Source organism: Podarcis filfolensis, assembly GCF_964270895.1.
Source record: "Podarcis filfolensis genome assembly, chromosome: 11".
NCBI classification, from domain to species: domain Eukaryota; kingdom Metazoa; phylum Chordata; class Lepidosauria; order Squamata; family Lacertidae; genus Podarcis; species Podarcis filfolensis.
In genome coordinates this window covers 10,607,466-10,632,471 of record NC_139613.1, presented here as the reverse complement: position 1 = coordinate 10,632,471, position 25,006 = coordinate 10,607,466, and the positions used below count along the sequence as shown (strand labels likewise).

Here is a 25,006-nt window from a genome sequence, read left to right as displayed (position 1 = left end):
TTAATTGCCGCGTGTGTGGCAGACTCTGTTAGATGTCTGCCAGCTTGGCTAGTGTTGCCCAGGCTCCTCTTTCCCCCATTAAAGAGAGATGCTGAAGCTTTTCTGCTATAAGCTCTGGCTGGCAGCCAATACAAGGCTGTCTTGAATCTTTTAAGCTGAACCCTGCATTCAGGTCTGGCCTTTAAAGCATAGGCATTGTGCACTTTTAAGCATGCACTGATATGCTGCTATCAGAGAAAGTAGCAATGCCAACCTCGTGCCTTTTGCAAGGATTTGTACCATTTGACAAGTGGCCTTTTGAAATTTGGAAGATCCTTGGATGCTGCTTAAATTAACCCAAAAGCTTTGCTGTGGTCAGGCCAAGGTCCTGTCTAGTCTCACATAGTTTTTCCAGTTGCAGGGTTGGAACACCTTGAGCAGGTAAAAGTGTTAGGATTGTTTTAGACAGATTGTGATTGTCTCTGTTTGCTATGGGGCAAAATAAGTTGGCTGCAATGAGGGATGGGGCAAAAACGTGCCCATACTGTGCTCCCTTCTACTGCTTCTGTTAGCAGGGGCAAGCATCACCCTGTCATCAATGGTGTGTTTGATTGAAGCCCTTTCTCTTTTTGTGATACAAGGAGGTGAATTAATTTACCCCCATAGGAATGCATAGAAACAGTACTGTGGATGCAAATCCTGCTTTGGTATGCCTGATTATAGTGACCAAGCCACAAAATACAGGGATGCCGTGAGGCTGTCGATGTGGGTACACTAACAGAGGCTTAATTGTGTGCCACCTGGGGAATGCAATGTCCTCTGTATGTTGCAGGGAATCAGTTTCAATTTTGCAATATTAGGTTTCTTGGTATGTGGAACCCAATGCTAACACGGTACTTCAGAGAAGGTCTTTCCGGTGCAAATAAAAATGCATTTTTATCTTCCAATCTGTAAATGAGATGCTTCTGGGAACATAACTGAAAAACAGGAACTCTCAAATTGCATTTCTTCTGGGTCTTTTCATTGCTGCCTTAAATTGCAAATTAAAAAACACCGATTGTGTGATGAGATTCTGTTAAGTCTGCTTACCTGCTATGGAGCCCAGGGAAGATCTTATTCTTAACGGTGCTGCTAATCTGTCCCTGGGCCTTGCTTCCGTTTCCCTTTCCGAGAGTGGATTGTTCTCTGCCACTCTCCTGTGTTTTATTACGGTGTTTGCAGAAGACGGTTCTGTCTGCAACAATCACATAATTGCTTCCTTCCTCCCTATTCTGTTAAACACAGATGATCGGATCCGAATGACAGTAATTGAGATTCTATGTGATGGTTGTATAAAGCTGCGATCCCTGCGGGATTGTGTTCTCATGGCAGATTTTTTAATTTAAGAGAGCGCTGATGAGAGGATGGTATTAGCAAAACCAGATACCATAACTCAGACGTGAGGAGGTGAATCCCCAATGAGGGAACCTCACAGGGAGCTTAGTTAGGTGGTGCGAATCAAAGGAGCGACAAGCACAAAACACATTCTGTCGCTTGCACTATAACTTAAATGTTTTAATTAGGGGTGTTCTGAAATTTCTTAACCGTGTTTCTGTCAGCGGGAGTTAAGAAGTGCTTTCTGTTTTGTTTACAATACTCTTTGCCGACCTTTTTGGGTTGTTCCAATGTCGTTTCTCTCAATTCCAGTTTTCATATTATTTGCCCTCACCAACACTAGGGCTGGGCTGGGCTGTTCCATGTATTTTTGGCGGCAATCTCACAGACTTGCATAAGCATGCGTCACTACAGCCAGTCAGGTTAAATGGCAGCAGAGACAAAAGAGACTAAGGGCAGCCAGGACGCAGGTGGAGGAGGAGGAAAATGGCATCAGGAAACAGCTGCCGTTGCCACCACAAGAATAAAATGGTACTGATCAAAACAAGGTTAATGTTCGGTACCCACCCCACTGCCCAGTACAGTGGTACCTCGGGTTAAGTATTTAATTCATTCCGGAAGTCTGTTCTTAACCTGAAACGGTTCTTAACCTGAAGCACCACTTTAGCCAATGGGGCCTCCTGCTGCCGCCGCGCCGCCGGAGCATGATTTCTGTTCTCATCCTGAAGCAAAGTTCTTAACCTGAAGCACTATTTCTGGGTTAGCGGAGTCTGGAACCTGAAGCATATGTAACCTGAAGCGTATGTAACCTGAGGTACCACTGTCATTGGGCCGTGCCAGTAGTTGAGAAACTTTTTCAGCTCAAAGGCACAATCTCTCTTGGGCAACATCCCAGTGGCAGGTAGGGTCAGATGCAAAACTAGGTGGAACCCTAGATGTGACTCATTTTTGTACAGTAGGCATCATTCCAGCCATGCACAAAAAAGGTCAGAGGTGTCTTCACACACACACACACACACACACACACACACCTGTCTAGCCAGGCAATGAAGGGCATCGTCACAGTCCAAATACACATTCCAAGCAGAAGCACTCGAGGGTTTGAAGCACGACATGGGAGAGGTGTAACTTTTGCCACTTCCGTTTTTGAATTTAAGGTATCATTTCTAGCCGCTGTGGCAAAGCCATGGTGACGCAGGCAGTCCCCTGGACCACCTCGCACAGAATGCCTTGCTCTGTGAAAGGACCCCTCCCTCAGAGTGAGGCGGGAGGCTGGGGCTTGAGGAACGTGGCCCCCAGGATTGCAGTGGCAAAACAGATAACGAGTAAGGGGATGGAGGAAGGAGAGAATGAGCTGAGGCCACAGTGGCAGAAGAGGGGAGGCAAGCAGAAGATGACTTTGTGGAGCTAAGCAGGAGGTTCCTGGGCAGCTTTGTGGGCCAAACAGTCAAGGAAGCAGGGCGAGGCACAAATTCACTGCCTCCTGCCTCTGCTGCCTGAGGCAGTTGCCTCATTTCGCTTCCTGATAGAGCCGGCCCTGATGCAAAGGATAATTGTTCAGGCTTGGAAAACAAAACCTTTAAGAGGTATAAACCTGAGAAGATGAATCTCTTACTTCAAAACAAGGTAAAGCTAGAAAAGCCACTTTCTTGTGGAATATTTGCAAAGCTCAGGTGAGTGTCTCTGCCACTTTGCTGTGATGTTGGGTCCTTGGCAAATATAGCGACAAGCAGGTCAAGTCCGCACTGCTTTTGTGAAGGGCAGGCAGCAGTGAAGCAATTTTATCTCTGAAGATTGCATGGTAGATTCTTAACCTGAGAACTTGACACCACTCCTGCTTTTTTGTTTTTTTGCGGCCTTTGAAGCAGCTTCATCGCGACCCTCCTCAAGGTCACTTTTATGCATTTAGATGTTTAATAAAAAGCTTGTTCAGACAGTGGTACCTTGCTTTGCAACCGTTTTGGATTACAACCATTTTGGATTACAGCCACGTCAAACCCTGAAGCGTGTGTCCCCCTTTTTTTTTTGGAGGCCCCATTTGCGAAATCGCACCTTGGGTTACAACCTGTTTTGGTTTACAACCGGACCTCCGGAATGGATTATGGTTGTAAACGAAGGCATCACTACTTCACAAACTACGATGAAAAGGAGAGGTTGTTTTCATAAATGTTAGTATCATTATCATCATCTTCCTTGTAGGATTTCAGCCACAAAATATATACCCTTTGTAGCTTCAGTTATGGCCTGGGATTGTTCTAAAGCACTCAAGGATTTCTTTGGGCGACTCTGTGATTGGCTCAGCACATTTTGAAGTGAAGCGGTAAAATGGCAAGTGGCAATGACAATATTGTGTGGGTGGGGCAGAGCTTGGAATTCATGGAAGCCAAAGTGACGTTTTGTACCAGTCATCCACTCGCCATGTGCACAACTTCAGAAGGGAGCCCCTCAAAGGAATGAGGTGGTAGAATGGACCATAGTGCTTTGAACTGCTGGCAGAATGATATATTTTTTGAATGCTGCCATATGTAGCTCCCATGCCCCAAAAGAAATACTTCCTGAAAGCAGAAAAATAGCACTTTATTAAAATATTCAATTTTATTAGTATTTTCCACACAACAACAACAAAAATGAAAAATAACAATACACAAAACACAAAAACAATCATATAAAAAAACAAATCCAGATCTTACAAATTAATAATATAAACACTAAAAAGGAGAACAAACATTGACTCCCACCAATCCCACAGCACCTCCTTTACCTCTCATTGTATCTTCCTGTTTTCCTGTTTTCCTTATCATCTCTGTCCTAACATCTTGATATAAATCCCTCTTTCTTATCCTTTCACTTCACAAGGTTATTCCAGATTCAGCCAGATTTCTGTCCTCAAACCTTGGCTTTTAAGGTATTCATTTAGGCACTCCCATTCCTTTTTCACTTCACTTTTTGGTTTTTGTCTTATTATATCTGTCAATTTGGCTAATTCTAAATATTCTGAAAGCTTACATAACCATTCTCCCCTAGCACTTGTTAATGTTCTAAGAGTCTTCACTGTTTTTTGCTGCAACAGATTAATATGACCGCCCTTCTGGAAATTTTTGCTCTGCTGCACAGTAGTTCTACTTTTCAAGGTGTGTTTTGTGGAGTAACATTAAAAACTTTCATTCTGAAGTGCTGCAGCCTACTTCTTCATGGGAGACTCCTTGTCTTACCACTGCACCATGGTGTTATATTCTGTTACTGGGGGAATAGGCGCTGTACATAGCACCCACTAGGTGGCTCCCTCTACAAATATGACTGTAGTATTGGCAAAATTCTCACTTCAGAATTTGATTTGTGCACACACCGCCTCATTTTGTCAGTAGTTGGTCCCACAGACTTTTAATGGGGCAGGAAAACCTTTGAACCACTGCTTATAACTTCAAATGATGACAGAATGCCTTCCTCAACAAGCCTGAACGAAGTACACCAGTAGTTCTCACCCAGAATGGAAAGAAATATATGATAAGCTTCTTTAAAAATTGGAATGAAAAGGAGTCAATGTGCTAATCTTCAGCATTTTTAAATTTGCTGTCCCTGTGGTAGTTTTTAGCACATTTTTAGACCTCATCAGGTAGATTCAGGTAGGCAAAATTTCAAGTCATGGCCCAACATTTGCCATTTTCATAAGCTTACATAATTTTGAGGCCTACAATGGCTCTTTCCCTCTGAGTGCCCACAATATTTCTCTGTGCAGTGCTATTAACTAGAACATGCCACTTCTACTGCATGTGTGAAACTGTGCTTATGCAGGTAAAGTTTGAGAACTATGAGGCACAGTGGGTACTCAGTGGGTATTGCATTGTTAAGCTAACTGGGAATAGTTCTGTGGCAGGGGCAACCGTGTCCTCCTAACACAGACGTCTTCTCTGCTTCTGGATTGGTGGGGTTGAGAGGGTTGCTTCCAGGAAAGGCTTGACCTACTGCTGGAGGAAGGCAGTAGAGGGCGCTGTCCCACTGACAAAGCCCTCCAAAGTAGACATCAGGTGTGGGATGGAGGGTAACTTCTGGTTTGTTCAAAGGCGGAAGATCTGTACGTGGAGTCCTGCCCCCAGTTGAGAAGGAATATAATTTTTATTCCAGCATCTTTGTAGGACACCACGAGAGCCTGAATCAGTCTTGTAAATAAGACTACAAAAGTTACTAGCCTGATCTTTCCCCACACTGACCTGCTAAGAAGCTAGTTGCCTGTATTTCAGGGTTAGTCACAGAGGGAAAACCCTCTTTTTAAAAAAATCTTTTTTATTAGGAATGTCAACATAACAGTTCATCAAAAACACATCATCCTCATTTTTCCTCCCCATTTCCCCTCCCCCCCTCCCCAAGAAAGAACACACACACACACCTGGACTTCCCTCAGCTCCTCTCTCTGGTTTTTCAGCACACGCTATTCGCTGCATATTATAAAATTGTAAAGATCCTTAATTTATCTATCTATATGTTACCAATAAAAGGTTTGTGAGTGTTTATTCAAAACCTGCCAAGGAGTCCAATTCATTTTGTTGTTACTTTAAGTAGTTTGTAAAAGGTTCCCATTCTTCTTTAAAGTCACAGTTGTCCTTATCATGTAGTTTGTGTGTCAATTTCGCCAATTCCGCATAGTCCATCAGCTTCTCTTGCCACAGTTCTTTGGTCGGGATTTCCTCGTTCTTCCATCCTTGTGCTATTAAGACTCTTGCCGTCGTTGTCGCGTACATAAAGATGTTTTTCAATTTCCTTGGCAGGTCTTTCCCTACAATCCCTAACAAAAATGCTTCAGGCTTTTTTACAAATGTTAATTGGAACATTTTCTTCAACTCACTATATATCATTTCCCAATATTTTTTAATTTTACTACAATCCCACCACATATGGTAAAAAGTCCTTTCTTTTTGGGAAAGCCATTTTTTATTCTTCTAGTATGGAAGGCCTGTTGTCTTTGTCCATGGAGTTTTCTTGGCAGGGATACTGGAGTGGCTTGCCGGTTCCTGCTCCAGGTGGATGGATTACGTTTGGTCAAAACTCTCCACTATGACCTGTCCATCTTGGGTGGCCCCGCACGGCATAGCTCATAGCTTCTCTGAGTTATTCAAGCCCCTTCACCACGGCAAGGCAGTGATCCATGAAAGGACAGCAGTCACGAAATTAAAAGACGCCTGCTCCTTGGGAGAAAGGCGATGGCAAACCTAGACAGCATCTTAAAAAGCAGAGACATCACCTTGCCAACAAAGGTCTGTCTAGTTAAAGCCATGGTTTTCCCAGTAGTGATGTATGGAAGTGAGAGCTGGACCATAAAGAAGGCTGATCGCAGAAGAATTGATGCTTTTGAAATATGGTGCTGGAGGAAACTTTTGAGAGTCCCATGGACTGCAAGAAGATCAAACCTCTCCATTCTGAAGGAAATCAGCCCTGAGTGCTCACTGGAAGGACAGATCCTGAAGCTGAGGCTCCAATACTTTGGCCACCTCATGAGAAGAGAAGACTCCCTGGAAAAGACCCTGATGTTGGGAAAGATTGAGGGAACAAGGAGAAGGGGACGACAGAGGACGAGATGGTTGGACAGTGTTCTCGAAGCCACAAACATGAGTCTGACCAAACTGCGGGAGGCAGTGGAAGACAGGAGTGCCTGGCGTGCTCTGGTCCAGGGGGTCACGAAGAGTCGGACACGACTAAATGACTAAACAACAAATATGGAAGGGCTGCCTACTCTCTTCTTAGAAAACTAGAATTAAAAGGTATCTACCAAGTGAAGGAGGCTGGGCTTGGTGGTGTTCTTCCCTTCTGTCAGCCCACTATGTTTTTCTGCTGCTGGTGGGTGGGATAAATGTTATTTCCCCTGCAGCTAGAACGCAAACCAAGCAGGTTGGTGAAGGAGGGATAGAGCAGCACTCCCTTCCTCTGCCAGCTTGCTCACGCACCTGATTGAAATTCCTATTCACCAACAGCTACCAGGCAAGCGTGTTAAATAGCAAGCATTTTTTAAAAATTAAACACAAGTCCGAGTTAAAAGGAGAAAAGTTGGACTATAAATCTGCTAAATAAGCACCTCCTAATGAACACGTGCTCTTTGCTTATGGTTTGGGTGGCTACTTCCCGATTTGCAAAAGAAAAAGAGGACGACCATAATGCAGATATGTGTTTAAAATAGCACATAATATGTATGTGTAGGTGCAAACTTAGAAATAAATTAAAACAGCATGCATCTTTACCCAGGTGAGTTGTGTGCACCTGCTCATTTTGCTGTCCAACTGCTGCTAACTGTTGATGGGCAACTCCTTTCCTGGGTAACTTTAAACCAGTGGTCAGCAACCTAAGGCCCATGGTCCACAAGCAGCCCATGGGGTCATTTTACTGGCCCCCGAGCCGCCCCCGAACCGAACCAAAACCAGTGCAGCGTGGGGACTCACTTTCACGGTGCTGGAAAACACATCTGCGCATGCGCAGACGCCAAAAATCACATCTGTGCAGACACTGGAAATTGCACGTACTCACGTGCGCCCACCATCCAGCCCGCGAAGGGGGCTCCACGGCAGTGAACTGGTCCAGGCAAAGTAAGCCTTGCCGACCCCTGCTTTAAACCATGCTTAAACGGGAAATCTCTTAAACTAGAACGGGGGGGGGGACTCCCAAGAGACTGTGTTAAAAACTGGCAGCGATCTACCCCCTTTTGGGGGGTTCAGGTCAAAGTTGTTCAGCTTTTTTGGGAAGCCAAAGTGGTTGAGTTTCTTTGGGGGGGGGAGCGAGTGATCTACCGCTGATCTACCAAAGACGTCCAGTGATCTACCAGTAGATCACGATCTACCCGTTGGACATGCCTGAACTAGAGGACTCCTCTCTGTGAAATGGGACACATGGCCGCCACTTTTATATGTCAAATTGTTTGGATGGATTGATGTGTGGCAGGATGTCCTTTGCTTCCCATTAGGAGGAAATGCACTTTCCGTGCATTATGCAGGGAGGTGACCTGGGGTAGCCGCCGCTTCTCTGTTCTGTTCACTGACTCCTGCTATTAGGTCTCCTTTCCTTGCGTGGAGAGGCAAGGAAAAAAGAATTTGCATCTCTTTCTCCTGGAGAGGCTTGAGGCTTTTTGCCCAATTTGTAAACACAACAGACTCCTCTGCCTGTGCAATCTGAGTTCTCCTGCTGTCGGATGGCATAAAGTCTCACATCTCGTCTTACTCTGCAGCCTAGACTTGGGTCACAGCGCAGCTAGCTGGGGCGCTGGGGAGGTCCAGGTTCAAATTCCTGCTCAGCTATGAAGCTACCTCTCCGTAAAACCCTTCCTCACAGGGTTGTTGTGGAAATAAAATTGAGGAGTTGGGAATGGCCCAATTTTTATCACTCGCTGGGCTCCTTAGAGGAAGAGTGCCATAAAGATGTAAATGATAAAAACTACTATTACAACTATTCACATATATAACACTTTTAAAAAATCTTATTTTTAAAAAAACACCTGAAAAGCAGATAGATGACATAAATAGGGAGAAGTCTTTCCCATTTAAAATATTGACTCCATTATTTTTATGGTCAGTATAATACCGTCAAATAAAGAGGTAGATGTCTATATAGACTAAAAATGCACTATAATTTAAGTTGATACCCAATATTAGTCATGCACAGAGTAAACCCACTGGAATTGGTAATAGGAAGTCTGCTCATTTCAATGGGTTTACCCTGAATGTGATTTAGAGAGATATCATCCTCAGAGTTTACTTTCACTCCCTTTCCATGTAAGAAGTAAAAGGCTGCCTACAGAATATAAGGTGTCTGGTTTCTCTAATCCAGGGGTCCTCAGACTTTTTAAGCAGGGAGCCAGTTCACTGTCCCTCAGACACTGTTGGGGGCCGGACTGTAGTTTGAAAAAAATATGAATGAATTCCTATGCACGCTGCACTTGTTTTATTTGTAGTGCACAAAAAACAGGAAAAACAATACAATATTTAAAATGAAGAATGATTTTAATCAACATAAACTTATAAGTACAGTGGTATCTCTGGTTGCGAACGGGATCCGTTCCGGAGGCCCGTTTGCAACATGAAAAGCCCGCAACCTGAAGTGCCGTATCTGCACAGGTGCACAGCGTGATTTGGTGCTTGTGCGCATGCGCGAAGCGCGAGTGGCAAAACCCGGAAGTAACCCTTTCCAGTACTTCTGGGTCGCCGCGGCACGCAACCTGAAAAAGCGTAACATGAAGCAAACGTAACATGATGTATGACTGTATTTCAGTGGAAAGTATGGGCCTGCTTTTGACTAATGAGATGGTCAATATCTGGTTCCATATTTGTCACTGCTAAAACCTGGTCGTGGCTGACCCCTGACCAAGGAGGCTGGAGGAGAGATGCCTCAACAGCTGCCCGTCTCAATCCTGAGGTGGGTACTCATCTCACCTGTTCTGCCAGGTGGCAGAATGAGGCTCCCTGGCCCCGAAATGGCCACTTCCCTGTCCTGCCTCGGAGTGACCTTCCCCCTGTCTCTCCGCAGCTGCCTCACCCAAGTCGCTTGCCTTGTGCAGCGCAGCTGAAGGAACTCTCGGCCATGGGCCATAGGAGGGAGAGAGCGCAAAAGCGCTGGCCTGCCTGCTGCAGGCCTCCTCTTGCACATGCATCATTCCTCCTCTTGCACATGCAGTCTCCTCTCCCCACAACCAACTAACCAACCACTCGCTGTATCAATGGACGCTGGATGCAGAAGTCGCGCTTGCGCACGGGACGCCACACTTCCCTTCACCATAGACCCGTTAGATAGCGGCGGGTTCTGCAATTGCCAGGCGGGCTGGGTTCAGGACCCTGGTGGTCCAGATCTGTCCTGCGTACTGTAGTTTGAGGACCCCTGCTCTAATCCTTTGTACGGGTTAATTTATATGCATTCATCCCCCCCCCCCCCCGCATTGTAACACTATCCCAGTTCTCAAAATGCCAGGGTGCTATTGCTGAAGAGGCATTATTCTGCCACTTCCATCCAAGCTGCTATTATTAAAGAAACTATCAGATAGTTTGCAGCAAATCAATAAAATTGTCTCTGGAGCCTATCATTATCCTCACCCTCTCCTCTGAGTGGTGAGGCGTTCCTAAGGGCACATGCTTACCCAGCCTTGATTTTCTTTGGAAAGAGGTCATTGGAAGCTTATGGCGCGTTGTGATATTTGAGTTTATTTACAAGTATGCCGCTTGAGGAAAGGTGCAAGTGCAACTGGCCACCCTGAAAAATATCAGCATTTGCTAGAAGCTCAGATTGGGAGAAATGCATGTCCTCTTTGGGGTATGCCGGCTCCATTCAGAAGACTTGAGGATAGATCATCTAGTACAGGGGTAGTCAACCTTTTTATACCTACCGCCCACCAATGCATCTTTCTTGATGGTAAAATTTTCTTACCGCCCTGAAGTGAAGGCATGAGGCAGGAGTTGGTAATGCAGGTGAGCTGTGCACAAGCAAGCTGCCAGCTAGCTCTGTCGAGGCTCTTTTTATTAGCACAATATGCAAAACCAGTCAGATACATTTTGGACTGTGCCCTTTATATCTTCCAATCCCGAGATTGAGGGGTGGTACAAAGTTATTTTGGCACCTGTTTCCACCGCTTCACTTCCCCTTTGCACAATGTATGACGAAGGAGGCAAAGGTCACAGACAGGGCACGGCAGACTACTAAGAGAGCAAAAGTTTAGATAGAGGGCATGATGTTCAGACAGCTGTGGTTTGTCTGCGGGTGGAAGTGTGCTCCACACCCGGCGATCATTCCTTCACCGCCCACCAGTGCTCGATGGAAGGAGGATTCAGCTTGTGCCATAGAACCCCCCTACTGCCCACCTAGAATCCTGAAACGCCCATTAGTGGGCTGTAAGGACCAGGTTGACAACCCCTGATCTGTTAATTCATTCCTTGGGGACACAACACCTGAAATCAGAGGCTTAAGGAGCAGCATGGGGCTGTTTTCCTAGCAGCCCTGCACTGCTCTTTGAAGCTCCAGTCTTCACAGGTCCAAAGAGCAGCTCTGGGAGGGAGAAGCAGTTTCCATTGAAAGGAAGCCACATCCCCCTCCTTTAGCAAGGCAGGCTCAAGGAGATTACCTGGCTGTATGTCGCAAAGAGTGGGAGCACACCTTCTCCCAGCAAAGGGGGGCCATCGGGAGCTCACTCTTAAGCTCCTGGCTGTAACTTCCAACGCCCCACTCTTACCTTCCCCACACCTGACATCATACATGAATGTGACTTTCTCAAAAGAGTCTTAAAGGCCAATGGCATTTTAGTTTCCAGACAAGCCCATTTTTAAAACTCATAGATCTTCATCGTTCTTCTGCCACTTGCCATCCGATGGGCAGAACTTGGCAGAATGTATATGGAGCGGGGGGTTTTTGTGGTTACTTTCCTCAATCTCTCCTCCCTGCTCTTTTCTGTTCTGTGCATGTGTACAGGTCTTGCACAAGACCTCTGTATTATTTTTATTTTTAAAGCAGAAAAATCTGGTGCATGTTTTACCGTGTGGAGATTTTGAGCAAGCGACTCCTCCTAGCCCAGGTAATTGGAAATCAAACATGCCTTCCACATGTGGGAATTGGTGGAAACAAGCCCTCGCATATGGTTTGTGCTGCTGAGAGCCAAGTGCTTAAGTTGTGTTCAGGTGAGGAAAGGAAATAAGCAGGGATGTCGTGATACAGGCTGTTATTTTTTACTTATTGGATTCTCATAGTAAGGGGAGATACACATTTAATGGCGAAAGGCAACCTGCTCATTATGATGACAACAGCATTGAGTGTACTCTGCAATTTCAAATCTGGAATCATGAGCAATATCGATTCCAGAATAAACTCTCACCTGAAACCCCTTAACTCTTTAAAAGGGTGTTGCAGTCTGCACTGGTTGCTCTCAAAAGCAGTCCTGTAAAATAGATCGCTCTTGCTCCCATTTTTCAGACCTGAAGCTGTAGGATAGTACTGTAGTCATGTTCAAGAGCGCACAACTTAACATGCAAGATGTTTTGCCGTCTCTGTCTGCCTTTATCTCTCTTCCTTTTAATGTAACCATGTTTGTTTGTTTATAGGCAACTGCAAGTTTCTTGTGTTTACTTAAGAGAGGATGTACATTCTTGCAAAAAGGATCTTTCTTCCCCTAATACTTTATTCTGTTGCATAAAGGCGATCGGCAATGCGAAAACAACTCGAAATGACAATAGCAGTCGCTTTGGGAAATACATTCAGATTGGCTTTGACAAAAGATACCATATCATCGGCGCCAACATGAGGACATACTTACTGGAGAAATCGAGAGTTGTGTTCCAGGTTAGTTTGATTCTCATTTTGGACAATATTTTCCTGTGGGTCTGAGCAACATGAAACAGCAGTCGTGCATTCTCTCTCTCTCTCTCTCACACACACACACACTGCCCAGTGGTGGGTGATACCTATAGCCCTCTGCAGACATTATGAGCTATCCAACTTGTCTCTGTTTTTCTCCCCCCAACCCCTGGCCATGCCCCACAGTGTTTTGCTTAGCCTAGTTGTAACACCTAAAGAGGGCCGTTTACTGTGTAATTGCTTCATTGGAGCCTGCATTTTCTATGCCTATCTCTGCAGGGGAGTACAGTGCAGTTCTGCTCTATGTGGGGTTAGGGTTAGAGTGCCAGACTAGGCCCTGGGAAGACCAGAATTCAGATTCCCACTTGGCCATGAATTTCACTGGGTGGCCTTGAGTCAGTCACTCACTCTCAGCCTAACCCACCTTGCAAGATTGTTGTGAGGATAAAACAGGGAGGAGGAGAACAACTGTGTATGCCAACTTGGGGGGAAAGGTGGAATATAAATACAAATATATAAATATACTTGAGCAGGTCCACCACCAGATGTTATCAAGAACCCAAACTTGAACAAGCTGAGTTATTTATAATCCGTAAACTGTCAGCAGTCATATAAATAAAGCAATACAAATCCTTAACTGGCATCTGTGGATGTGTGTGGAATCTGTGGCATGGATATGTCTGGAGGAGGAGGAAAGAGGGTGTTCCAGGTTATGCTTAATGCAAGCTCTTATCTCTGAAACAAAACCTGTCTTACTCCTCAGGCAGATGATGAGAGAAATTATCACATCTTCTATCAGCTATGTGCCTCTGCCAGTCTTCCAGAATTTAAAGAACTCTCCCTAAGTGAGTATATTATCCTTGAGTATTCGGTCACCCTTATCATGTGCTTTCTTACTCTTTGCACTGTGAGATACTTGATCTGAAATGCCATCTAATCAGTTGCTGGATTTTGCAGCCAAGAAATGGAACCCAGGGTGGGACAATGTGCAAGGAAAAGGGGTGGGGCTATGCAGATCCTGGCAGACTGGGTCTCCATGTTGGCCCATTTAGTTCTACAGACGCAGTAAATTGTCCAGCCCTCTGCCTCCATCGCATCCTCAAATAGCCGTCTAACAGAGTTTCTCTGTATTGTCCGGTGTCTGTTAACATCTACTCCAAGGAATGGCATTTTAGACATTTTGGACACCCTCTGTGAATGAAGTCACTTGCCTTTGTAGCAATCTCCATGCGACATCAAAACTTACTGCAGATTCTAGTGAGGTGTGCAGTTCAGTGTCTGCTTGGGTTGATGCAGTTTCAGTTGAGGCAAGCAATGTGCGTTCCTTGCACCTCTTCACTTATTAAAGTTTGCTGTTTGGGTATGACTGAGTGGATCCAGGGAGAGAGTTGTTCTGGACATCCTGAAAGAGGTGGTGATCCAACCAGTCCTGAAAAAAGGCCACCCTGGAGCCATTTGTTTGTGACAACTACCACCTGGTTGCAAATATCCCCCTTTTTAGGGACTGCATACTGGGTCAACACATTGCCTCACTGTTGAAAAAATTGCAGTGGCTGCTAATTATCTGTTGGACTGAGTTCAAGGTGCTGGTTTTGGTATATAAAGCTCTATGCAGTTTGGGACCAGGGTACCTGAAAGATTGTCTCACCCCTTATGTACTCAGTTGATCACTGAACTCTTTAGGAGGGCTTCTTGCAAATGCCATCTTATCAGGAGGTCCATTCTGCACAATGCAGAAACCGGGCCTTTAGTGTGGTGGCACCTTCCCTTTGGGATTCCCTCCCCTTTGATATTAGGCAGTCTCTGTCTCTGTACTGAAGCCCTTCCCCTTCCAACAAGTCCTTTCAGCTGAGCTCTTCCGCACTCATTGTCTATAATGGGATTTGATTTATTGCATTTCTATGCTGCTTTTCATTCACGCAAATCACAAAGCACCTTACAAACAATACATTAAAATAACTTAACAGAACATCACAAACACAGCATAAATCATATAGAATAATTAACAGACTTGTGATGGCCATCAGGCAATGGCTTTTTCCACCGGCCTTGCCAGCCCCAGCCCTAGGAGCCTTGATAAGGATTGCTCTTAAGATGTCTTTATTGTTTTATCATTTGCCTGGGCTCCTTTGGGACGAAGGGCAAGGTATAAATTTAATAAATACCAGTACATACAGTCGTACCTCAAGTTGCTTCAAGTTGCACGTTTTCAGGTTGCGTCCCACAGCGACCCGGAAATAACGGAACGGGTTACTTCCGGGTTTCGCCACTCGCGCACGCGCAGACTCGCAAAATGACGTCATGCACAGAAGTGGCAAATCGTGACCCGCGCATGCACAGACGCGAGTTGCGTTCTTTTAAGGTTGCGAACGTGCCTCCGGAACGGATCCCGTTCGCAACCAGAGGTACCACTGGTTTTATTCAGCCTCTGAGCAATGCATCCAGCTCAAAACATGTAGGGTGCTCGGTCCCTTCGTCAGCAGTTAACAGCACCTGCAAGTCGGGCTTTTTCCTCTGAACATATGAAGAGTCCTCTGGGATCAGGCCAAAGGCTGATCTAGCCCTGCATTCTGTTTTCACAGTGGACACCCAGATGCTGCCTCTTCACAGGCAGGACCTGCTGAGCTCCCCCCCCCCCCGCCCGCCCCACTTGTGATTTCCAGAATCTGGTATTGAGGGTCATCCTGTCTCCAAGGGTGAAAGTGCAATGTGTTAGGATTTTTATCTAGCCGAGCTGCTCCAGCGAGTGGTACTATTGTACTATGTTTTGTATACATCATGTGAGTGTCTGAGAAAGCGTGAGAAAGGAAGTCTGTATTATCTCTTCCTGTGCTGTTGGAAGTTAGTTTCACTTCTGTATGTGTCGCAGTTTTCTGTACTGGTGTTCAAAGAGCACAGACGCGCTGATGGAGTCTTTGTAAATGAAGTAGTTTTAGAAGTACAGTTGAGTCTTTCTTCTGCTATGATAAACCAGAAGACTAGCGTGCTCTTTTCAGGAGAGAAGGGTCGCTTATCACCTGTCTCTCTGGACTGAGGAAGATTTACAGCCAGGGAGGACCACTGGAGAGATGCTCCTAAGACTTGGGAAGTTGGTAGCCTTCCCGGGGCAAGTTTCCAACAGAATGTAGACATTGTACATTTGGGTTGCAGCCATAGCATGGCTCTTTATGGCAGCCTTGTCTTCAACAACTCACTCGGCAGCCATTGGCAGTGAGGAATTCTGTGCAGGCAAGTAAGTGAGTCGGTTGCTAGAGGAGAAGATCTGTCCGCTGCCAGTCCACTGGTTTGTGTGTGCAGGCTACAGATGGAGCCAATTCTTTCGTCTTTGTTTGAAGATGAAGATTGAACTCAGCATGAAAGCCCCCCTGTCAGCCCCCCCCAAAAAAACCTGAGATCTAGAACAAGATAGGGGTGGGGTACGCACATATAGATGACCCCCTTGCACAAAGAAAGCCTCTTTTATTCTATTAAGACAGTGGCTCTCAACTCCAGTGTCTGGAGGGGAAACACTTTGTGGGAAAACCTAGAAATCACAGAAAGCTGAGAGCATGAGGAGGCTATTCCCCCTCATACCATTTAACTGGATGGGGAATAATTGTGTTTTCTCTTTCTCCTCTAAAGCTTTTGAGACGAGAGAGCTTCTATGGCCTCCAGCTGGGCTTTTTCTCTTGGTGGGTGTTTTAGCATTTATTTCAGAATGGCACGTTTTCTGTTCCAGGGGCAAGAAAGAGCCTTTGACCGAACATTCAAAGGCTGTGCTTGAAATTGCGATGAAATCAAACCAAGGACTCATTCTTGGATACAGATGTAGATACAGCTGCTTTCTCTTTGCATGCATATTTGTGAATGTGTGTGTAACTCACAAACATTCAAGACACCATCCATAAGTGAAAGGAAAACAGTGAAAATTTGCAGATTGACCAGAAGCAGAGTGGAATATATATTTTATTACTTTCTTCTTCTTCTTCTTCTTCTTCTTCTTCTTCTTCTTCTTCTTCTTCTTCTTCTTCTTCTTCTTCTTCCTTGCATTCTATTTTTCCTTCAAAGGCTCATAGTGACAAGGCAGGGAACTCCCAAGACTTGCAGAAAAAGGGGCGCAATCGACCCCCTCTTCTTTCTTCCCAGTTTTCTGAAGCTAGCTCATGAACTGTTTTAATGTTTCATGTCCTGAGCATAGTGCAAAGCACACTGCTTGTACAAATGTGGAAGCAGGCAATTCCCACCGATTCTCTCTCTGATACCTGCCTCCCTCTCCCCACCCACCCAATATCCTGTTCCTCTTTTGTTGCTAATTGAAGTGGGAGGAAGGAATCACCTTGTCAAAGGCTTCTCCCTTCCAAGAAGGGTTGCTTTTGCCAAGATGGCACCACCTTGCCATGAAGCAGCTGTTTCAGCAAGCACAGAAGGCTTCCTCTTGTTTCTAGGTCATTTGTTTCATTCATGAATCGCTTCCGATAAAACATTCCCAAGACCATTTGTTGGATCTTCCTTCCTTTCGGTCCAAAACTGTTGAGGGAGCAGCATAACCAATGGAAGAGGAAGTGGTGTGCAGGAAGGGATGTTGTGAGGGGCTGAGACAGGGATGAGGGAAGGATAAATAGAGAAAGTCGTGGGCCTTTGTGTAGCACAGAGAATGATATGTAAATGGAGCATATGAAGCAAGTGTGTAAGAGAGGAAAGGTACATTAATATGGGGGGAAGTAGCTGGTGTGAACATGCTTCGGAGTGAATGGCAAATCTCCACAGAGAATGAATTGCAATGAATTTTATAAAATGCACATCTGTGAATTTTAATGGGTCGCCTTTTGTTTTACAGTCATACCTCGGGTTACAGACTTGGGTTACAGATTGTGCGATTTCGGGTTGCGCACTGCGCCGAACTCAGAAGTACCGGAACGGGTTATTTCTGGGTTTCGGCGCTTGCACATGCACAGAGGTGTTAAATCGTGCTTTGAGCATGTGCAGAAGTGCCAAATTGCGACCCACGCGTGCGCAGATGCACCGCTGCGGGTTGCGAACGTGCTTCCCGCATGGATCACATTCACAACCCAAGCATCCACTGTATAGGCAATGTACTCTGTGTGTGTGCATAACACACAAATAGACACAGTCTCGTGAAAACAAAGTGACTGTGATCTAAGCTTTTATTGGCTTTACTGAGTGTATGCAAGCTATGTTTAATGGAGGGAGGGAGGCGCTTCAGAGAGCAGTTTGCAAACTGCTCTCTGAAGCACCTCCCACTCTACTTGAAACAGCTCATCTGGGCTGCCTGCCCTGCCCCTCACTGCTTGCTTGCTTGCTTGCCGGCCTGCCGGTCTGTTGTCATGTGGGAGTTGCCGTGGCCACCTGTTGGTAGCCATGTGAACTGCAGCATGACAACCGTCTTATAATTTTATCTATAGTATGATACCTACAGATCAGGATAGGCTTTTGTGGAAAGTGCCATAAAACTTTCTGTTGTGTTTGTTGGAGTAGACCTGACATGGCTCCCCTGCTGGAGACATAGTATTTATGGCAAGCTGGCACAAGCATGCCTGTCTCTTGATGGTTGAGACATTGAGTGTGACTTGCATGTGTGAGCAATCCATCTCATGTTAAAACACCACACAGTCTTTTATCCAGGCCGTTGGTTGGTTGGTTGAGTGTCTTTCTGTCCCCTATTTGTTGTTTTGCCTTTGGTTGTTTTTGTGGTTTTATTTTATGATTTTTCTGGAAGCAGCTGAATATATTTTTGTTTGTTGGTAAGCTTTTCCTGCTGGGTTAAAAGGCCTGTGCCTTTTCTGTATTGTGTGAAAACCTATCATTAGTTGATTTTTTTTGTACTGTTTTAGTTGTTTGTATGTAAATTGTCTTGAGACCAATGAAGAAGGCAGTTATTAAATAAATAAATGATAATATAAGCTGTGGTTTTATTTATTGGTCGTTTGCTTTTGTTTTTACATTCTTGTGACCCACCATGGTGAAGGTAAAGGGTAAAAGGGCAGTCTGTAAGTAGAAATATTTTCCCCTCACCCTACCTTACCTCAAATGACATGCTTTTCCATTGCATCCTTTCACCCATCCTTGAGAATTCCACCCACTGGCACTCATTTGTTAACTGGTCCATAGGTTTCAGAGGTGTGGGAAGTCATTATACAAGTGCTAAAATGCCCTCCTTCACCGGACTCACTAAAACACAACACTGCTTTTTCTGGCAGTCCTCCGTCTTCCCTTGAGGGCTCCCTACTTGGCCCACAAGTCATCATGAAACATATATTGAAATGGATGTTTAAATCCCTGTGAAAGTTTCACATAAAGCTATGCCGTTTTGATTAGAGGGAGATAAAACGGAAAGCTAGAAAGAAAAGGACTTTGCTCGCTGTCCTCAGGAGGAGTTCACTGGAAGCACACTTAATCAGGCAGAACCACTGAGCTAATCATAAACAAAAAAGTTTTTTTAGTGCATAATCAGGTAGAAAATATACATTTTAAGCAGTGAAGCCAAGGTTTACACCCATATGCCAGCAGTCGAAAAACAAACTGTGGGTTTATTTTTTTTAATTTCCAACTTAGAAATCTTTTTGTTCTCCAGTGCAAGATGTGTGCATGTTTCTGTTATTTCAGCTTGACTCGTTTTGAAGCCACGGGGCAGGTCAGAACAGCCCCATCAGCATGTCATGGGAAATGGCAAATTGCTGCACTCCATTTGGAGTAAATGTTACTGAAGATGAAAACCGCACTTCAGGTGCCGTTTTGAAATCCTCCAGACCACTCTGGACTGTGTTGCCTCAAGAGGCGGTAGAGCATTACAGTGCTTGAAATGTTGAAGGACAGCCTCTCTCAGATGCTGGCAACACTAAGAGGAAGTCAGTACCACTTGAATGAAGTATTGACATGCCCATGAAGATAAACCAGGTAGAGCTCTCACCTGGTCTGAGATGCCAGCTGGTTTAAGATGATGTCTAGGGAGAAAAGCAATGACAAACCTAGACAGCATCTTAAAAAGTAGAGACATCACCTTGCCAACAAAGGTCCGTATAGTAAAAGCTATGGTTTTCCCAGTAGTGATGTATGGAAGTGAGAGCTGGACCATAAAGAAGGCTGATCAACAAAGAATTGATGCTTTTGAATTCTGGTGCTGGAGGAGACTCTTGAGAGTCCCATGGACTGCAAGAAGATCAAACCTATCCATTCTGAAGGAAATCAGCCCTGAGTGCTCACTGGAAGGACAGATCCTGAAGCTGAGGCTCCAATACTTTGGCCACCTCATGAGAAGAGAAGACTCCCTGGAAAAGACCCTGATGCTGGGAAAGATGGAGGGCCCAAGGAGAAGGGGATGACAGAGGACAAGATGGTTGGACAGTGTTCTCGAAGCTACCAGCATGAGTCTGACCAAATTGCGGGAGGCAGTGGAAGACAGGAGTGCCTGGCGTGCTCTGGTCCATGGGGTCACGAAGAGTCGGACACGACTAAACGACTAAACAACAACAACAACAATGGTATACCTTGAGACCGATCTGTCTCACCCATGGGCGACATGCGCCAGTTTCTGGAAACCACAGGAGGCGAGAGTGCTCTTGTGCTTGAATCCTGTTTGCAGGCTTTCCACGGGCATCTGGTTGAGAATAGGATGCTGAAAATAGATGGGCCATTGAACTTCTCCTGCAGGGCTCTCCTTAAGTCATTATGGGGCAATGCTAGCTTCTCAGCAGCAGTGTTGCTGCCACTTACCAGGAAGAAGTGAGGAGGCAGTGGGGAGAGCCAATAGAGCGTTCCACGTAACACCGGTCTTGAAAGACCTACATTGGCTCCCAGTACGTTTCCGATGACAATTCAAAGTGTTGGTGTTGACCTTGAAAACCCTAAACAGCCTCGGTCCAGTATACCTGAAGGAGCGTCTCCACCCCCATCGTTCTGCCCGGACACTGAGGTCCAGTGCTGAGGGCCTTCTGGTGGTTCCCTTGCTGCAAGAAGCCAAGTTACAGGGAACCAGGCAGAGGGCCTTCTCAGTGGTGGCACCTGCCCTGTGAAACGCCCTCCCACCAGATGTCAAAGAGGAAAACAACTACCAGTCTTTTAGAAGACATCTGAAGGCGGCCCTGTTTAGGGAATGTTTAATAGATTATTGTATTTTAAATTATTATTATTATTATTATTATTATTATTATTATTATTATTCCTGCTGACGTACCCACACCACACCTGCCCCAGTAAGTGGCCGCGAGACTGCTGCCACGAACCCAGTGTATCTGCTCTGGGAATCATGATGCGAAAAGTGATCTGGAGTTCCAAGTCAACGCATTAGATTACAGCAGTTCTCAACCTGTGGGTCCTCGGATGTTGTTGGACTACAACTCCCATCATCCATGAGCTCTGGCCTTGCTAGCTAGGGGTGATGGGAGTTGTAGTCCAACAACATCTGGGGACCCACAGGCTGAAAAAGCCTGCATTAGAAGTACATCAAACTCAATACGATTTAGCACACACGTGGGGAACCTTTGTCCATCCAGATGTTACTGAACTGCGATTCCCATCATAGCTGGCCATTGCTGGAGCTGAGGTTCTGCAGTGTTTTGTTTTTACAAACTGACGCTCTCTGTTTCTTTCCCCCCAGTGCCTGCCGAAAACTTTTTGTACACCTCTTTGGGAGGAGACACATCCATCGAAGGAGTGGATGACGCAGACGACTTTGAGAAAACCAGGCATGCCTTCACTCTGCTTGGTAAGGGATTGTTTAAAAGATGACTTGGATGGTTTCCCAGTGGAACATTTGGATGATATGGCTGTCCTTTGCAGAAGGTGCTGCATAACCCCCCAGGAGCTTTAATGTGATCTCATGACCCTTGAAGGCATTTGGGTGTGGGTGTGTACATGCACGCAACCGCAACACACCCAAACACACACACCTAGTCAGCTTTACCTTGCTTGTCTACATATTTAATTTGAATAATGCTTTGCAGGCATATAGCTATTCATGCATTCCTCAACATGGCAATTGATGTTGCCATGCTAGTCAATGAATTGGTTAAATTAGTAGATGATTCACTCCAAAGATTTTTAATCAGACCGCAAGTTTGTTAATTCATTTTAATAAAAGTGTTTGCAAAAATCTATGGCTGAGAAGAGGTATTCACACCACCACCCTAGTTTCCTGCAAGGGAGGAAATGCTTCTAAGATGGTGCTTCCTGGAATATGTGCAGGTATTAGTTAAAAATATTATATATGCTTTTTCTTCAAAAATTATTTACTCATACGCATATTTGTGCCGATTACTCAATTCATTATAATCCGTTTTAGTTTGTGCTGAATCCGAGTGTCTGTCCATCTAGCCCAGGCACAGGCAAACTCGGTCCTCCAGATGTTTTGAGACTACAGTTCCCATCATCCCTGACCTCTGGTCCTGTTAGCTAGGGATGATGGGAGTTGTAGTCCCAAAACAGCTGGAGGGCCAAGTTTGCCTATGCCTGATCTAGCCCAATAGTGGTTGCCTATCAGTGTTTCACAAACTTGGGTCCCCAGCGGTTGTTGGACTACAGTTCCCATCATCCTTGACCACTGGTGCTGCTAGCGAGGGATGATGGGAGTTGTTGTCCAACAGCAATTTTGCACCTGTTATTCCAAATTTTGCACCATTGAATTGGTTTCTGTCCCCTGTATAGATTATGCAAACTGGGCAGGATATCATAATTTCTCTTATTTTGTATAAGTCTTGTTTTGCTTTGCATAGTGGGTGGTGCTATATTACCCCCAAGGTACCAAAAATTAATTCAGGCCCTTCTCTGACTTGAGATTCGAACAGGCATTGCCCACACATTCATGCATATGCTTGGAACCAGGAGAGCTGGAAATAGGAATGTTGTTACTGCTGTTATTTTAAGGCTGAGGTTCTTAGGGCAGGAGCAGGAATCACTCCCTATGGATCTCCTGCAGCCACGTGAAAGCAATTCTCCAGGCACATTCCCTCTGTGAAGACTGGATATTGGTTGTTTCTTTCAGGAGTGAAGGATTCCCATCAGTTGGCCATTTTTAAGATACTCGCCGCTATCCTGCACTTAGGAAATGTGGACCTTCAACCAGAACGTGATGGAGAATCCTCCAGTATATCAGTAAGTTCTCTGCGTTGTTGCTGCTGTTGTTATAAATAATAATAATAATAATGGTAACAATTAATTAATTAATCACCCGTCCTTCACCTTGAGGCCCCAGGACATGTCACAACAATTAAAACACAATGCAGTCATACCTCGAGTTGAATGTGCTTCGGGTTGAGCTCGTTCGAGTTGCGCTCCGCGGCAACCCGGAAGTAACGGAGCGTGTTACTTCCGGGTTTCGCCGCTCGCGCATGCGCAGATGCTCAAAATGACATCACGCGCGGAAGCAGCAAAACGCAACACGCGCAGACGCACCGTCGCGTCTTGCGTTCCATTCGGGATGCAAATGGGGCTCCGGAATGGATCCCGTTCGCATCCCGAGGTGCAACTGTGTTAAAAACAGTTTAAAACAACAATATAATCTCAGGAATACGGTAAACATGGAAGAGGCCATTTGTGCCATTTGTTTTGTCCCCAAATTCTGATAAAATAATTTAGGGCTCTTTCGGGATTGTGCTACAGCTATCCCACTCGCCTAAGTTTGTAGGATAGCTCAGTCGGTAGAGCATGAGACTCTTAATCTTGGGGTCATGGGTTCAAGCCCCCCCACTGCTGGGCAAAATATTCCTGCATTGCAGGGGGTTGGACTAGATGACCCTCGGGATCCCTTCCAACTCTGCAGTGCTAGGATTCTATAAGTCTGGGGAGCAGCTAATTTTAGCTGTGCAGTTAGAGAACCGAAGTCTCTTGTATTTCCCTCCTTATAAATGTGTAGGTTAAGCATGGGGAAAGTATTCAGAGTGTGCTGGTCCTTAAAGCAGCATCCGTACCTCCCAAATCAAAATGCCTGAACAAAACACAAGCTCATGAGTAACACATCTAAAAAAAAAAAGGAATCCACTCTAAAGTTGTACTAGAAGTTCCACTTTCGTCTCTTACGTGCTTCTTATTCAAGCAGTATGAATACAATAATATAAACAGTGGCGCTGTGGGTTAAACCACAGAGCCTAGGACTTGTCAATCAGAAGGTTGGCCGTTCGAATCCCTGCGATGGGGTGAGCTCCCGTTGCTCAGTCCCTGCTCCTGCCAACCTAGCAGTTCGAAAGCACGTCAAAGTACAAGTAGATAAATAGGTACCGCTCCGGCGGGAAGGCAAACGGCGTTTCCGTGCGCTGCTCTGGTTCGCCAGAAACGTCTTAGTCATGCTGGCCACATGACCCGGAAGCTGTACGCCATCTCCCTCGGCCAGTAAAGCGAGATGAGCGCTGCAACCCCAGAGTCGGCCATGACTGGACCTAATGGTCAGGGGTCCCTTTACCTTCACCTAGCGCTCTGTTAAATCTGTGGCCATTGTGATGTCCTGTTTCAGGGAAGTTTTCTACTTTAATTAAAATATCAAAATGTGCTTTTGCAGTGTCGCTGTTACCCAAGAGATGGGCTGTTTTAATTTCAGGGCTTTGATCAATTGGGTACATAAACAAATCTTCACTTGTAGCGTTGTCTTCCCTTAATATCATTGGTGTTATTTAATTAAAATGTAAGTGCAGCTCTGTGACGCTAGATCCGTCTGTTAACTCATTTAATTAGTGATGAAGCAACTTGGTGTAACAGAATATGATTGCGTAGAGAAGAGATTGGCTTTGTGTGGCCCTCCACTCACAACACTGCTTACAGGGGAGCAACAGTCTCTGTTTGTCTCTGTCCTGGCTTGTGTGTGGCAGTCAATTGCCAAGGAGCACATGGCAAAAACTTGAGTGGTGCCTCAGCTGCCGTTCACAGTCAGGTTAGGAGATACCGCCTTGAGGCATGTGGCACAGAACCACATTCCTGACCCTTCAGCCCTTGCTCAGTTCAAGGCATGGTCCCTGTTTTACAATTGCTGGCTGCCCAATTTTTTTACTAACATGCAGTTTCTCAGGGTTAAATAAGTGTGAGGCTCAAATTGACCTTGATCCTAGTTGTAGGTGTATGCCATTGTAAAGCAGGGGGTGTTTAAAGCTATGTTTGCTCTGGATATAAGCAATGGAAAGTACCGCATTTTTCGCTCTATAGGACGCACCCGACCATAAGACGCACCTTGTTTTAGAGGGGGAGAACAAGAAAAAAAAAATCTCCCCCTCTCTGCTCAGCACCCCTTCAGCGAAGCGGCAGGAGAAACGGAGCCCCTTCCATTTCTCCTCCCGCTTGGCTGAAGGGGCGCTGCGCAGCTCTCCCTCTCTGCTGAAGCTAGGAGAGTCTTGCTCTCCCGGCTTCAGCAAAAGGAACCCGAAGCCTCTGG

The 25,006-nt window shown here is 45.5% G+C and overlaps 2 protein-coding genes across 8 annotated transcripts in view; one reads left to right on the top strand and one right to left on the bottom strand.

The window, feature by feature from the left end:
* Nucleotides 1–25,006, top strand: part of MYO5B (myosin VB) — a 298,992-nt gene that overhangs the window by 153,257 nt on the left and 120,729 nt on the right. For all 7 annotated transcript variants that reach the window (XM_083575483.1, XM_083575480.1, XM_083575478.1 and 4 more), the window contains exons 6-9: nucleotides 12,499–12,642; nucleotides 13,421–13,502; nucleotides 21,251–21,358; nucleotides 22,634–22,743. In XM_083575483.1, the coding sequence (XP_083431609.1) occupies nucleotides 12,499–12,642; nucleotides 13,421–13,502; nucleotides 21,251–21,358; nucleotides 22,634–22,743 (444 nt within the window). The remainder of the gene's footprint in view (nucleotides 1–12,498; nucleotides 12,643–13,420; nucleotides 13,503–21,250; nucleotides 21,359–22,633; nucleotides 22,744–25,006) is intronic.
* LOC310744435 (uncharacterized protein) overlaps nucleotides 14,510–25,006 on the bottom strand; it is a 399,988-nt gene continuing 389,491 nt past the window's right edge. Inside the window, exon 2 of the mRNA XM_083575848.1 lies at nucleotides 14,510–14,520. The gene's annotated coding sequence lies outside the window, so the exon portion shown is untranslated. The remainder of the gene's footprint in view (nucleotides 14,521–25,006) is intronic.